Source organism: Vulpes vulpes, chromosome 6 (genome assembly GCF_048418805.1).
Source record: "Vulpes vulpes isolate BD-2025 chromosome 6, VulVul3, whole genome shotgun sequence".
Classification (NCBI taxonomy): domain Eukaryota; kingdom Metazoa; phylum Chordata; class Mammalia; order Carnivora; family Canidae; genus Vulpes; species Vulpes vulpes.
The window spans coordinates 106,835,786-106,852,083 of NC_132785.1; the positions used below are offsets into that span (position 1 = coordinate 106,835,786).

At 45.0% G+C, this 16,298-nt stretch overlaps 1 protein-coding gene across 3 annotated transcripts in view; it reads right to left on the reverse strand.

The window, feature by feature from the left end:
• The window catches only part of ZFYVE1 (zinc finger FYVE-type containing 1), a 52,925-nt gene that overhangs the window by 2,793 nt on the left and 33,834 nt on the right, over positions 1–16,298 (reverse strand). For 2 of the 3 annotated variants that reach the window (XM_026008536.2, XM_072761934.1), the window contains 7 exons: positions 7,402–7,508; positions 4,992–5,100; positions 4,341–4,438; positions 4,128–4,245; positions 1,996–2,166; positions 1,101–1,281; positions 473–586 (listed from right to left, as the gene is read on the reverse strand). In XM_026008536.2, the coding sequence (XP_025864321.1) occupies positions 473–586; positions 1,101–1,281; positions 1,996–2,166; positions 4,128–4,245; positions 4,341–4,438; positions 4,992–5,100; positions 7,402–7,508 (898 nt within the window). Of the gene's footprint in view, positions 1–472; positions 587–1,100; positions 1,282–1,995; positions 2,167–4,127; positions 4,246–4,340; positions 4,439–4,991; positions 5,101–7,401; positions 7,509–11,540; positions 11,806–16,298 lie in introns of those variants that run through there. The other variant, XM_072761935.1, reaches the window with a different exon arrangement.

Here is a 16,298-nt window from a genome sequence, read left to right on the forward strand (position 1 = left end):
AGAAGTCCAACTACCACGGGAAAACCCACATAGAGAGGCCTGGAGAACACATGGAGATGGGTTTGACCAAGCCCAGCCTTCCAGGCATCCCAGCCAAAGTACCCAGTGTGGGAGTGAGGTTGGTTCGGCCCCTCGAGGTAGGTGAGGTTGCCATACTGGAGCTTCAGGGGGTGACTCCAGGCAAAGCCCCCTCGACCAGCTAGTTACCCCTCCTGACTCGAAGTAGTGAGACATGATAAAATGGTGGTTATTGCAAAGCCTTTACGTTTTCAGGCTGTGATGCAGCAATGGAGGGTATGAGAGGTGGCCTCCAGGAATACACACGACACCACTCAGGTATGCAGCAGAAGCAAGCAAATGCAAATTTTCAGTCTACTCCTTGCTGCCCAACTCAATCCAGGTCAGCAAGCCTCTGACACAATGACAGCCCAGGGCACCCTGAGACCCCTCATCCTATTTACGTCACACCCACCTAGTGGTATGTCAATGGCTGTCACCACAGCTCCCAAAGTGCTCTGCACAGCCTCTCCCACCTTCCGAGCGATCAGCGTCCCGCCTTCATCGTCAGCCTGGGCCTCGGTCACGTCTGTAGACAGCGAGAGAAGAGAAGCCGTCATCTCAGTCATTTCCCGAAAGGAAAACTCGGGGCAACAGCAGAGTGCTTCTGGATTCTTCTCCCAGAATACCACTGTGCTGCCCTGCAATGACTGCCAGGGTCTGGGCTGTGAAATTGAGTGAGCCCTGTTAGTCCTTTACCTCAACCCTCTAGAGCTGTTTTAAAACCATCAAGCATAAGCCAGGAAGGTTCTAGGAGTGTGACCAAGAACCTTCTCTAGGAAGAAGGCCCAGTCTAAGCCATGTCTGGTAAATACAGGACAGGGTGACCCCACCACCACCACCCCTGCCGCTGCCCAGGACTCGCACTCCTAGGAGTCTATTAACAAAGAGCTTAGAGGACACCAGCCGGGACTAGGGAAGCTGCCCTCACAACAGTGACTGCGTTAGAAACAGGGTTAGGCATGTGGGAGTCTACTTCTCAGTACCCAGTGCCAAAGAGAGAGGGCCCTCTCCACCCCTGTAGCTCCTGGGCCCCACGTTACCTAACTGGACATTCCTGGCTTCATAGCAGTTGTCACACACCCTCACGGGCGCAGGGCCCCAGCCGCGCTCGGGCACTGGCCGGGTCTTGGATGAACAGCTGTCACAGAAGCCCTCCCCGCAGGCCCGGCAGTGATGCTTGGTGTCGTTATCTTTAAAGGATGTAGCGCATTTGTTACAGCTCTGTTCCAAGCACAAAACAAACAGAGAAGGCAGATATTATTCGTTTCTACCAGCTGGGAAAGCCAGCGAGACCCAAGGGGAGGACCACAGGACCACGGCAAACGGCAGGACTCCGACAGCAAGAACGGAGAGAAGCTGAGGCCTCAATCACGTAGGATGCACCCGCTCCAGCACAGCTGTGACTACCATTTTCTTCCGAGACCTGCCTGGAAAGCCACCTTCCATCTATCTGGCTGAGTCACAGCGTCCTCAGAAAGGACTCTGCTAAGTCTAGCATAGACTTAGAGAATTTTTTTTCCCCCACGGCTTCTCAAAAGAGCCCTTTGGGAAGTTGGTGAGGTGGGAGCTTCCTGTCACAAAGTGTGTGGGCCAAAGCTGGGTGGCTCCCTTGCTGTGGGTGCTGTGGAGATTTATGCATCAAGCTGCATGACCTCTATGTGTCCCTTTTCCTCCAGATTCTGGGATCTCAGACATCTGACCAATAATAACCAGCCCTTGGAGGCAAAGAAACTAAAAATCTACCAAAAGGAGAATAACTGCAGAGGTGACACCAAGAGAAATCAATACGCAAGAAGACACTGGCTGCCCCCCATGCCCCACCCTTATGCTCTGGGAGCTAATGTGACTGAAAGAGAAACCCCACGCCTCCCTTGCAGAGCAAGTAGGATAGGGCAAGATGGCACCAGCAGAACGGGCCACGCCAGTGCACTGTACCAGGATCTGGGAGTTGGGCCTCCAGTAGGCAGGGGCAATCTGGTCTGTCAGCCAGGAAGTCACAGCCTTGGTGGGCCCCAGGCTAAGCTCAGACACCGACTGGGCCATGAAGTTCATCCCATCCAAGAGGCGCTGGGCAGCATTGTTGTTATCCTTCAGAAATCCATCGGTCTGAAATGAAAACATGCAGGCTCCCATCATGCTCTGAGTGGAGGCAGTAAAGGCAAAGAGGGAGAGGCGGTCTCAGGTGATCTGTACACTCATACACTCATCAGTGGCCAACTCAGAACCACAAACTCCCTGGAGGAGAAGAGTGGGAATGGACCAAGAATCCTTCCAGCTTCTAGGCCCGTCACACCCACCCAGTCATAACTGACTTATTCCCTTCAAAGCGACCATAAGACTTGGTGCACAGCTGTTGAATTCAGGCCTCATCTGTCCATAAGTGAGATGGACAATCCAGGAGACTCAAGTAAAGATGGCACCTCCTTTGGGAAGTTCCCCAGCTCCCAAAATAATAACCTGCCTTTTTCATTTTTGTATTTTTAAGTATCAGGTTCAATTCTGGGCACATAGTACTCAACAAGTGTGAGGCAACATAAAGACTGAGAGAACGAACAGAAGGGGGGGCCTGTATCCCCTAATCCCAAAGACCATGAGGAATGTGGCCCAAAAGGGAACTGTCTTGGAAGAGAACTTATCTTACCATAGTGACAACAGCATTCACAAGAAAGAACCCAGATTCAAAAACAAAAGACATTAGTCAGAGAACGATGGTAAGAAAGTTATACTAGTCAAGGCCACAGTAAGTCCCTAGGACAGGATGGCCCGGCCCACGGTGCCAAGAGGGTGGGCTCCAGAAATGAGACCATATCACAGGAACAAATGTTGGTGGGGCTGGAAACTGGAGACAAGAGCAGAAGAGTAAGGAAATCCTTAGTCTTACGAGAACTGTAGGTCCCGGGAAAGCTCAAAATGGCTCTTAATGGAATACTGCCAAATAAGACAAGCCCCTTAGAGAACAATCACTCTTTTTTTTTTCTACAAAGAGAAAAGGATTGGGGTGTGTTGTTATTTATTGGTAATTCCAAGTATGAACTGTGGTTTGATGCAGGATGAGAGCACCACATCACTGCCTCAAAACAGATCTATTTTTCCAATATCTTGAATTCAAAAGTCAAATTAAAAAATAATAAGGGGGACACATGGGTGGCTCAGTGGTTGAGCATCTGCCTTTGGCTCAGGGTATGATTCCAAGGTCCGGGATCAAGTCTCACATTAGGCTCCCTGCGGGGAGCTTCCTTCTCCCTCTGCCTGTGTCTCTGCCTCTTGGCTGTGTCTCTCATGAGTAAATTTTAAAAAATAATAAGGGTCTATAGTAATCCCACTTTTAGAATATACTGCAAGAAAATTTCCCAGAACAAAGGCTTTCTCACAAAAAGAATGTCACTATAGCATTTTAATATTAAAAAATCATAAACAGCATGAATGTTCAAAGAGAAGGGGATGGGGAATCAAACTAGAACATGAGACACAATGTTACAGGGACTACAAATGAGAATCGTGAAAAGTGGAAGTAAAATGAAGGTATGAGAAAAAGCAAGAGCACATAAATTATAACCGCGTCTCTACAAATATGCATATGAAAAGAAGAACATGGAAAAAATATTTTATTTCCTAAGGCAGTATAGCGATAGGTCAACACCATCTAGTTCATTTAGAACTAGAACTTCCGGGATCCCTGGGTGGCGCAGCGGTTTGGTGCCTGCCTTTGGCCCAGGGCGCGATCCTGGAGACCCGGGATCGAATCCCACATCGGGCTCCCGGTGCATGGAGCCTGCTTCTCCCTCTGCCTGTGTCTCTGCCTCTCTCTCTCTCTCTCTCTCTCTCTCTCTGTGACTATCATAAATAAAAATTAAATAAATAAATAAATAAATAAAGTTGTGCTTCCAATAATTAGGCAAGAAGAAATGAAAATAAGAGTCTAGAACAAGAAAGGCCCTCCAGGTCTTGCCTTCCTAAACCACCAATATATTAAAAATTCATGGTTAACCTTAATTTGAAACAGGTTCCACTTCTCCACACACACGAGTAACTGAATGATACAAGAAGAAAAATGGAACAGCTCTTACTCCAGGCCACACATGCACGATCTCCGTCCGAACCACCGTATCCACAGGATCCTGGTTCCCAAACCAGTACTGCCGGCTACGGTAGACCACGCCACAGTTAGGACACTCGATCACATACCTACAAGGAAAGCAAACAGATACCGTTACCCGGCCAGGTGCCCACATACAAACACACCAACAACCCTCGGCTACGTCGCTGTCATTTAAACTCACCCAGACCAGGCATATTTTGCGAGACCCATCCAGGGGGAGTCAGTGGAAGCAGATGTCTTGGGCACTACGCTGACCTCCTTGCCTCTCTCATAGCAGGCCTGAAACATGGAGCACTCTGCCAGCTTCTTCTCTGTACACCAGACCCCCTGGCCTCCTCATATCCCTCTCCAGCCCCCTCCCCACAAACCACACCAGCTGAGGGTTTGCAGACCCTGAGTGCAGCACGTCAGAAGAAGGGTCAATTCTCTAAAACAGCCAGTGCCCTAAACAAACATGAACTGAATAAGTATCCATCCCAGGCCCCAAAAACCGAGCTGTAATTTATACCCGCCACTGAAAATCCATTAGACTGGGTTCCTGCAGAGCAGTCCTGGCTCTGAAGAAGAATGAACAGTCAATGTATATGATCGTGGCATACAAGCTCAACAGAATGAAGGGAAGATATGCTGGAAAATCAATCAATCAACCAAGGGGCCCCAGCAACAGAGGCATGAGTTCCTTTGGTTCGAGCTAGCGAGAAGTTCCAGGGATATTCGATTTCAATAGCAAATACTTCAGGACACAGCAAAGGGTGGCCCCAAGCCAGTCTTTCCCCAAAGCAGAGCAGGATCAGCAAGCCAGCTGCTGGAGCAGGGAGCTCAGAGCACTCACCTTGCAGGTATACACTCTGTTGTCATACTGGTGGGAGTATCTGCAGCGGCTCTTGGCTTCATGAGGGACTCCTTCTTTTCCATGATTCATGCTGTTCTTACATCCAGCCCTGAGTGAAGCCCAAAAGCTGACAGTGAAGTGGCTAAAGGAGCCCCTGGCACGTACGCAGAAGAGTGTGACCCTGAGCCAGACACAGGGCCAAAACCAAACCTTGGTTACGAACTGGGCCCCGAATACTTAGCGCAGAGAGCGCAATATGTGTCTCAGAGATCCGCATGCCTCTCTCATACGTGACCCACCGGCACTACAAACTTGTGGCCACTATCCCCCCTGGTGAGGAGAAAGGAGAAAAGGAGGAACCTCTTCCTGAAAAACCACGCGGTCCCACAGCAGGAATGAAGGGACCCGAAGACACCACCTCGACAGAAGATAAAACCTGAATGGCTCTCGGGAAACCCCAAAATCCAAAAGGCATGAAATGGAAGTTTCACCAGAACAGGCTGCCAAGATGTCAAACAAAAATCAACCTCCAAAATTTGGCACCACATTAAGAGGAGGCTTAAGCTGAACAAGAAAACCTTCCAAACGAACAGTGAGCTCTGCCATCCTGACAATGCAAAAACAGAGAGCAGGACTTTAGAATTTCGCTATGATAGAAGGGAAAGTTCTGGAAACCCTGGGGAGGCTGTTAGAATGCAAAAGTGATGATCCACCAGAGCCTAAGTCCCTCATGCTGGGCTATGGGGTAAATAAAAAGAAAGGTAAGTCACACTGGCAACTAACAGCCCTCTTTCTTCCCCAGCCCAAACTGTATATAATCTAAAACCCCAATCCTTTTTACAAATTCAGAGCCAAGGTGGTGCTAGTTAAGTGCCCAGCAGGTAGCTTACATACAGGGTTCAATGCAAAAAGAACATTTACAGGCGCCTGGGTGGCTCAGCAGTGGAGCATCTGCCTTTGGCTCAGGGCGTGATCCCGGGGTCCTGGGATCGAGTCCCGCATCAGGCTCCTCGTGGGGAGCCTGCTTCTCCCTCTGCCTGTGTCTCTGAGGCAGACTCCATGCAGGGAGCCCGACACGGGACTTGATACCGGAACTCTGGGATCATGCCCCGAGCCAAAGGCAGATGCTCAACCACTAAGCCACCCAGGCGTCCCGAATAAATAAAATCTTAAAAAAAAAAAAAAAAACCATTCACAACAAAAGGCTCAGGTCTCCTCTGGGTGGATAGTGTGGGGAATGTGGAGCAGTACTCCTGATGGAAGAAATGACAATTCAATGGTGAAGCGGCCAGAGGAGTAGGGACGTGTCTACAGGACCCAGAGACTACAATCTCACTGACCAACACACTCCATTTAAATCCCCCGAGCTCCAACAGACAAGTCACCAGACTGTGATGTAAAAGCCATCAATAGCTCAGATTAATCCAGTGGTCCTCAAAGTGTGGCCCCAATGAGCAACATCAGCATTACTTGGGAACTTACCAGAAATGCAAATTCTCAAGCCCCACATCAGATCAACTGAATCAGAAACTGTGGTGGGGGGAGGGGGGATGTTAAGGCTCAGCAATATGTTTTAATATGTGCCCTTCAGGTTTTTCTGACATGTGCTAAAAAGTGAGAATCCCTGCTCTAAGGCCCCTGTAACAAAGTGCGGTCAACAGACCGGCAGCACAGGCATCACTCGGGAGCTTGGCAGAAACGCACAATCTCACCCAGACCTGCTGATTCAGAATTTGCATTTTAACAAAATCCCGAGGTGGTGCGTATACAGACTGGAGTTTGAGAAGCACCGCCCTAACTCAATGTTCTCAACACATTAGAATCACCTGAGGACCCTTGTAAATGTACCAACACGAAGGCCCCACCCCAGTTCTGTTAAGTGAGCATCCCTGCAGGTGAGGCCCAGGCCCTGATCATTGGGAAAGCTCCCTGGATAACGCGAATGTGCTCTAAGAGTCAGTCCTCACAGGGAAAGGACTCAACCAGGACTTGGTACCCCACCGCACAGCTAGCAAAGGTTAGTTAAGTGGAATGAATACAATGAAAACCCTTGGGAGGAGAAATGTAGAAAAGCAAAGCAACCTAAAATTTTTTTGTAGTAAAAACTGCCTGAGCCCAAAGCCAGACAATTTCACACTTAAATCAGGTCAGAATCTTCAGAGGATTCTTCATAGCCACGTATCCTAGAATCCCTTGCACCCTCAAAGTGTGGTCCCCACGACTACCAGGACCACCTGGGAACTTACTCAAAATACACCTCCTCAAAAAAAAAAAAAAAAAAATACACCTCCTCACACCCCAGCCCATCCTTAATTTAGACTCTGCAATTTAACCAGACACTAGGGGATCTGCACGCATGCCAAGGTCTGCACACTGACCCGCTCTTCCTGAGCCGGCTGGCCTCACTTACCCACAGCTGAGACACAAGGAGGAGCAGGTGAAGTATTCATCTGGAAAAAAGGAGCTATGTGCCATCTGGTCATCGGGGATCTCGCCGCTGAAGCGGTCACTCAGGGCCTGCCAGGAGGGAGGGTGACACATGAAGGCACTTGGCAGAGAGCCCTCTGCTTTGGCCCTCCAGCTATCTGCCATTCCCCTGGTTGTTGGCTTCTTTCTTACAGGCTCCACAGCTGGGAGTGGCCACCCCATGACCTCTGCTCCTTACCCCCGACCTTCTTGGCCCAACCAGCACCCATCCTCACCACAGGAAACCTCTGGAAGAACCAGCTCACTGCCCAAGAAGTCAGAGGGAAGCTGGCAGTGTGCTCTCCTTATTACCTGGGAGATTATAAACACCTCACACACTCAGTCTTTCATGCAAAACCACCCACAGACATGGACTAATGCCCATTTCATCCTTTGAAGCTGGAACCAAGAAGCGGAGACCCTAGAAGAGGCCTTGTCAATAAGTCAGAGAAAGGTAGAGCTAAGTGGTGAGCTGGGAGTTCCCTGGACTTCTATCCCAGGTCTAACCACAGGCGCTCTTCTGGAGTTTACTAGGCCACAGAACTAGCTTGATGGAGGAAAAAAAGCCATTAGCCAAAAAACAAGGAAGAATTATTGTAGTGTTTGGCAGCCTCTTATCAACTACAGTAACCGAAAAGACAGCAAACAGCCAAAATCGATGCCAAGAAGATAAAGTATTCACAAAGCAAACTGAAAATTTTATGTTGAAAGGCAGCTTCCATTTCTAGTCCTGTTTTCACACACTACTATATACACCAAAAGTATCTTTCTTCCCACCAGGCCCTCACTCATATGTAGTATTCAGTGGGGAAAGGTTATATTAATTAAACAGAAACGGGCTTTTTGGGCTTTAAAAATGATTATATACATGCAGTCCCAAGCTTCAATCTCCCACTCCGAGGCAGCCACACACTATTCAGGGGGAAGAAAAGGAAAACTGGTCTAAAAACAAAAAGACAAGATGTTACTTCCTGTAGTAAAAAGGCAGAAGAAGATTTAAGATGAGACTTGGGAAAAGGGCAGATTCGGTGTTAAACCTAGGTTCTCCGGCTCGGAAGGCAATTTCACTTAATGAGAACTCACTCGTTAAAGATCTGTTACCTTTTCTCAATGAAATCTTAACACCCCGAGCTGCAAACTCAAGTGTTTACAAAGGCATGTGATGTCAGTGCTGAGTGAGGTCAGGTGTAAGACAGGAGTGGCAGCAAGGAGTGTGTCAAAGTGAGGGTGCGTGACTCACCCAGGCGCATTCACACTCAGCTACTGCATGGATGATACTCGGGCCCGTTAAACACCATCTGCCAGCTGGGGCCAAGCAGGTGGCAATCCTTGGCTCAGACCAACAAGAAAGGTCTGACAGATAATACACTTAAGTCCTGTCCTCTTGGGGGTATTTTGTGAGGAGTAACTTTGGGAAAACCCTGAACTTTGAAAGAGAGGATAGGAATGAATATATGTACAAATATTAATAAACAAGAATCCAAAGAGAGTCACTCACTGGCCTTCACTGCTCCCCTCTGTCTTTTTTTTTTTTTTTTTTTTAAGATTTATTTGAGAGAGAGCAAGAGAGAGGGCATGTGTGTGCATGCACCCTTGAGGGTGGGGGGAGAGGGAGAGAGAAACTCAAGCAGATTCAGAGCTGAGCTTGGAGTCCCTTGATCTCATGACCCTGAGATCAGACCAGAGTTGGAAGCTTTAACCGACTATGCCACCCAGACAACCCTGTCCTAATTCTAAGTGACCTATCCTTCCAGGATTTTTTTGGTCTCACCTGTTCCATGAAGCCTTCCCTACTACTCTAGACATAACACACACTGCCTGCTCTGAACACCTGTTGTATTCAATACCTGAAGTACATATTCAGTCATTAGATGATGATGATGCAAAATTATGGCCCAGTTGTATGGATATTACCTCCCAGATAAGATCATACATGCTGCGAAAATAGTTTTCTACCTTTGTGTCCTCCACTACTCTAGCAAAGTTCCTAACAGGTTCTCAACTAAGACCTCTGGAATGAAGTAATCCAGCACCAACTCCGATATGCACACCAACCCCCACCCTCCTCCCTCACCTAGGCCCTGTCTCTATGCCAGGCTTCATTCCATGCCCACAGACCCTCAGAAAGTTAAGGCTAACTGCTCCCTGACTGGTCAAATGACAGACACCTTAGAATGTATTTCTCAAGCAGGTATGTACATAGCTATCTGGGACTGGCTGGTGGGAAAATAGAGCATTATCATCCTAATGCATCAATTACTGCAAGATTTGGGGAGCAAGTGTGATAGATACAGGTAAAGCAGACATGGATATACTATGAAATTAAATGGGCAGCTTGCATAAATAAAACCTAAGAACCCCCACCACCAAGTCATTTCAGCTTGTCACTGGCAGGTTTGCACCCTCTGTGCTTTGTATCTTCTTATCTATAAAAGGAGGTGCTAGTAGCACCTTTCTCAGTAGGAGTCTTCATGGATTACACATAAAGATCAAAAGGATTTACACACAAAGAGTGGCATAAATTAAGAGCTCAGAAAACATTCACGGCCATAATTAACATCATTTTTATTGTTTTTTATGCTGATTATTTTCTTCCTTAGATACCCTCCTACCTAATCTAGGTAATGCAGGGGATATAAGAACCTCTCTCCTTTCCATGATAGCTCATTGGTCTTCATAGCTGCTTGCATTTATTTGTTGGTGATTTTTTTTTTTTTTTTTTTTTACTTTTTTTTAGTAAGCACTATGCCCAGAGTGTGGCTTGAACTCACAACCCCAAAATGAAGAGTCACATGCTCTACTGACAGCCAGATAGGAACCCCTTTTTTTATTATTTTTAGTAAGTTCTATGCCCAACTTGGGGCTTGAACTCAATGGATGAATATTTACCTGCAAAAACACGCTTGTTATCGGGGTGCCTAGGTGGCACAGTCGGTTAAGTGTCCCACTCTTGGTTTCAGCTCAGGTCATGATCTCAGGGTCATGAGATCAAGCCCCTTGTGGGGCTCCATGCTCAGCAGAGTCTCCTTGAGATTCTCTCTCCCTCTCCTTCTGCCCCTCCCACCTGTGTGCAAGCACACTCTAAAAATAAATCTTAAAAAAAAAAAGGATGCTTATGAAGCTAATGCAGGAATAGGGGAAGGGGAAGAAAAGAGCTAACTAAGGAACATAGAAGCTACACTAAAGAAGTATGGAGGGAAAAAAATAAAGTATAGGGAAAACCAAAAAGAATATTTTTAGTGCCACATTTTTTTCTTTTAAACAGGTAACTGAAAGGATAACCTGTTAGTCACCCTTAGGAAAAATACCAAATTTGGCATGAGTTCACCAGCTGGGTTGAATTCAGGGCCGAGGCCAGTCCCCAACAAATATACAACTGCAGCCCAGTAACCGTGACAGCATGAGGTTCTTTCTGTTCCAAAGCCAAGGAGCCTGGCTCACTTCTCTGAAATTTCTCCAGAAAAATGGCAGCAAGGATCTCAAAGCTCGGCATGGAACAACGTGCAGGCTGATTCCCATGGCACAGGTGCCCACAGAACCTCCACTGTTGCCTGCCCGAGACAAATTAACTGCTGGCTTACACTGGCCAGGGCAGCCATAACCCCTTATGACATCAGAAAGAGAACTCCTAGGCGAACCAGCCTCACAGCTTCAGATGCTGGTCACCCATCCTCTCCAACACTGGGTAACATGATAAGCATCTCACTTCCCTCACAAGCCACTGAAGAGAGGGCTAGTGAATCAGACCCTAAAAGCTTCACAGGAACTGACAGCAATCAAGAGTACAGGAACACAACAGTATAACTATTTAAAAAAAAAAAAAAAATCTGTTAGTGTGTTTTAGATACATGGGTCAAGAGAACCTATCCTCCTCCTTCGACTGCCTGATTGTTCCTTTCCAGTGTAGACACTGCCACCTAATCCACATACTTTGTCTTTCAAAAATTCCAAATCTCAGAGGCGCCTGGCTGGCTCAGTCAGTAGAGCATGCGACTCTTGATCTCGGGGTTATGGCTTCAAGCCCCACGTTAGGTGCAGAGATTACTTAAAAATAAAATCTTTAAGGAAAAAAAAATTCCAAACCTCACATCATTCCAGGTTTTCTTGGGCTTTCCTCCACCTGAGGTCCCCAAGCTGTTAGGGAAAGGCAGGGAGACCTCTCCGGAGAAAGCTAGGGGAAGCATCTGAGGCAACTCTAAGAAAAGGTTGCCTGGAGACCAGATGATCTTGAACTTTAGTTGCCTTGGCAACAGTATGGCCCCCTTCTATTGAACCTGTAAGGTTTGGTCTCAGTCACCAAGGGCTCGCAGTGAATTTTCTGATTCAAAATGGAGACTCTTATGCAATCACTGATGCCACCTCTCCCCACAAAATATAATAACTTTATAAATAGACACTTCCTCATGTGGTAGAATTGGAAAGCCAGAGTTTCTACATTTAGAGATCAGAGGCTAAAAAAGGTATTATATAAAGCCTGTACAAATTCAACTATAAAATGGTTCTCTCCTAAATTCAGAACTGTAAGTACAGACAACAGTTAATTCAACATTCAGTTCCCTTCTTCAATAGAAACCTGAGCAGCTCTTTGAACAGATTTACCTGCTCAGTAAGGGTACACTCTGCTGGTAGGTGTCTGCGCTGTTGCTTCCCATGGAATCTGGGCAGAGCAGTGAGTGGTCAAGAAGTGGGAAATAATCCTGCTAGAAAAGAGGGATTGGGGCCTGGACCACACCGTGGCTGACTGGCAGGAAGAACGATCAGGTCAGCATGATGCATCAGGAAACAACTGAACGGGCCACTAGAGAAGAGGACAGCAGACCACCTCCCTCTCACACACATTCTGCAAACTCTTCCATCCTTCTCATTCATCACATTTCCTATTCAATAATGAACATGAAAAGTAGCACTTGGGCTCCCTTCAAATCCAACAGAGTGCTACATCAGTCAGGTGGAACCTCATAAATAAGACACAGCTAAGAACTTTTTAAAAGTATACTAAGGGCATTAAGAATGTGGTATATTTTATGTACTACTATAGAAAGATAACTACGATGCATAATTAAGTGAAAAAAAGCAAACCATAGAATAGCAGGAATCACATGATCCCATTCAAGGTGAAAAATACATACATCATATACACATACTTATATAGGCACTTATGTATGACTACAAATTTCTAGAAGTATATACAAGTATTAACAATGGTTGTGGGCAGCCCCGGTGGGCAGCGGTTTAGCGCCGCCTGCAGCCCAGGGTGTGATCCTGGAGACCCAGGATCGAGTCCCACGTCGGGCTTCCTGCATGGAGCCTGCTTCTCCCTCTGCCTGTGTCTCTGCCTCTCTCTCTCTGAATAAATAAATAAATCTTAAAAAAAAAAAAAACAATGGTTGTGATGGTTGTGATGGGGGTGGGGAGAGACCTTAACTTGTACCTTACACATTTCTATACTATTTGAATTGTTTATCGTGAATACATATCGCTTTTATAATTTAAAAAATAACTTTTTAAACATTAAAATAACCAAACACTCAAACACAATTTATGGGAATATCCTTTCAAGAGCCAACTGGCAATACATTATCAGGAACCTTGAAAGACGGCTGCCTCCTCTGACCTTCTTAGGAGTAGAGTAACTATTGGGAATATACAGCACTGGGTTAAAAGCACAGACTTGGTAGCCAGACTAGCTGGTTCAAATTCTCCACCACTTACTAGGTAAATCATATTAGGCAAATTAATTGACTTCTCTGTGCCTCTGCATCTTTACCCCATTGAGACGGCACGAGGATTAAGTGAATTCATTACACATGCAGAGCATAGTACACAACATACAGGAAGCACTCCATAAACATCAGTCCAAAACAGTAATAGAAATTGTAATTTACCCTAAAGAAATAGGCAGAATGTGAACCATTCCTTTAAACACATGGAAAATATAACCAGGCAAAAAGGAAAACCACTACTAAAACAAGTGCAAAATTAACTAAATGTAAAAAAAAAATATCCATCCATATAAATGAAAACCATACAGCTACTTTAAGGACATATTTTCATAAAATACTTAATGGTGTGAGAAAAAAATGCCAGGCTTCAATGTTCCATGAGAAAACCGAAGTATATAGCTGCATGTACATCCACTATGACCCCAATGTTCTCTTTAAAATAGGTAGCAAAGAATCACTTAACACCACCATGTATTTAGCCATTTTTTACATACTTAATTCGCATTATTTAGCCATTACAAAGAAAGCTGCTATCATACCCTCATAAAGGTCTCCCTGTATTCAGGTGGAAGAGTTTCTCTAAGGCAAATTCCTAGAAATGACACGCTGGAATATATATTATGCATATCTTCACCTACACTAGATATTTCTGAATGGCACTTGGAAGTAGTTGTACTGATTTTAATTTCAACTGGCAATCTGTAAGAGTTTACATTGTTTCACATCCTTTTTGACATTTTATTACCAGACTTGTCAGTGTCTGCCCTCATAATGTTGTTGTTTTCATTTGCCTTTCTTTGATTACTAGAGAGTTGAGATTTCTTCATTTGTTCATCACAGTTTTGATTGCCCCTTAGGTGATTTCTCTCTCCATTTCCCCAAAGCCTATAAACTTTTTCCTGACAATATTACTGTATATTTTATCTAAAATAAATTGAAAGGGGTGCCTGGGTGGCTCAGTTACACATCTGCCTTCGGCTTAGGTCATGGTATCAGGGCCCTGGGATCAAGCCCAGCATTGCACTGGGCTCTCTCCTCAGCAGAGAGTCTGTTTCTGCCCTCTCCCTGTGCCTCTCTAATGTCTCTCACTGTCCCTCAAATAAATAAAATCTTTTAAAAAGAAAATAAAATGAAATTCATATAGAAAAAAATTACTTCTATCATATTGGAACATATCCCTAGCCTTCAAAGTGTTTTTACTCAGTAAGTCAGTGAGAAATTGGACAAGGCTAGGAATACCAGAAAGATAAAGAAAAAACTGGGAGAAGCAGGAAGCCTAACAAATTATTTTGGCGTTGATAATTTATCTGTTTATGCCCATCTTCAGTTCCAAAAAGAATTCAAGTTTCCTTGTCAAAATAAAGCCAAATTAAATAAATAAATGAAGAAAAGACAGCCATTCTATTATACACTGCTATGAACTATGAAAACTTCAATGAGTGTACTTTAACAGCAATAAAACTCTAGTGGATCAATCTGCCTAATGCAGACATCACAAGGACCTTTCTATTAGAATGGTAATTGGAAAATTAACAACTTACAATTTAAAAGGAGATTAAAAGCAAAACAACCAAAAAAGGTAAAACAATTTTTCAAGGATTTCAGTAAGTTGCAAGAATCCCACAATTCCCTGGGGAGAGCCGAAAACACATGCTTGAACAGTGAACTCCTTCCCATGCACAGAAGCAGCAGGTCCCACACCCCATCTCCACCCCGGAAGACAGAAAACATAGGATCCAGGTGAAAACTCTGTAGACACCAGTGACCAAGAGTCATTACAACTCCACCTGACCAGGCTCAGTGTATTTACAGAAAACTTATCACCTCATAAGCATAGTGTAACTTTTTTTCTCAAAATCATCTAACAAACTGGCCTGGGGTACGACCTCCAAGTCCCCTCAGGGTAAAATCTCTGAGCACTAATTACTGCTTACAGCACTCAGTGTCCCTGACAGCCTAATTTAAACATTAAGCTGGGTTAGTTTACAGAAAAACCTGAGGAACTGTAGAACCCAGCCACTGGCCTTGTCATTAAAATTTATACAGATCAGATTCACAGCCCTTTGTACACCACAGTATGGATCCAGGCTCTTTTGAAGATGTTTGCAATGCCTGAGTGTAATCTTCCACTGTGACTACCTCTGAGCCACTTCAAGGACACTGGCCAGTACATCTAAGTATACTTTAAGCTCAAATCTAATTAGAAGTATGTGTTTCATGAATTATTCAAATACAATCATTTTTCAGTTTTTTTCCTTAATTTTATCCACACTATTTAACACTTATTGAACATTTACTAGATACCAGGTACTTAGTTTCTTCAAGTGTGCTGTTCTATTTGATCCTCGCTCAATTTCATTAGGAAAATTCTTTTATTATCCCTATTTTACAGATGAAGGATAAAGGTTCGAAGAAGTAATATCATAAGGACAAAGTTATGGTCTACCTTGTCCTCCACCATATTTCCAGCACCTCAAACTATACTGGGCACATAGATGTGCTCTTTTATTTGTTGTATAAATGAACCAACAAACAAAGCTGCCAAGAGCAACTCACTGTAAATGGCAGAACTGGGATTCCAACAGAAGTCTGTCTGACTCCAGAATACAAGCTTTTAACCATTGTCTTTAGTCCACTGAGGTTGCTAAAACAAAACAGTACAGACTGGATAGCTTCTCAACAACAGAAATATATTTCTCACAAATCTGGAGGCTGGAAGCCTAAGATCTGGACGCCAGCAAGGTCAGGTTCTGCTTTACAGATGGTGCCTCCGCACTGTGTCCTTGCTTGCTGGAAGGGACTAGGGAGCTCTCTGGGGCTTCTTTCCAAGGCCATTAATCTTATTCATGAGGGCTCCATCCTCATGACCCAATCACCTCCCAAAGGCCCACCGGTACCATCACACTGGGCATTAGTATTTCAAAAATTAATTTTGGGAGGACACAAACATCTGACCTAAAGCAACCAAGATGCAAAGATCACAAACTTTGTTTAAGGGTAACTTTTCATTTTGATATAATTTCAGACTTGTAGAAAAGTTGCAAGAATGGTACAAGGAGCTCTCATATACAATTTACCCAGATTCACTAATGGTCTACATTGTACCCCATTACAAACC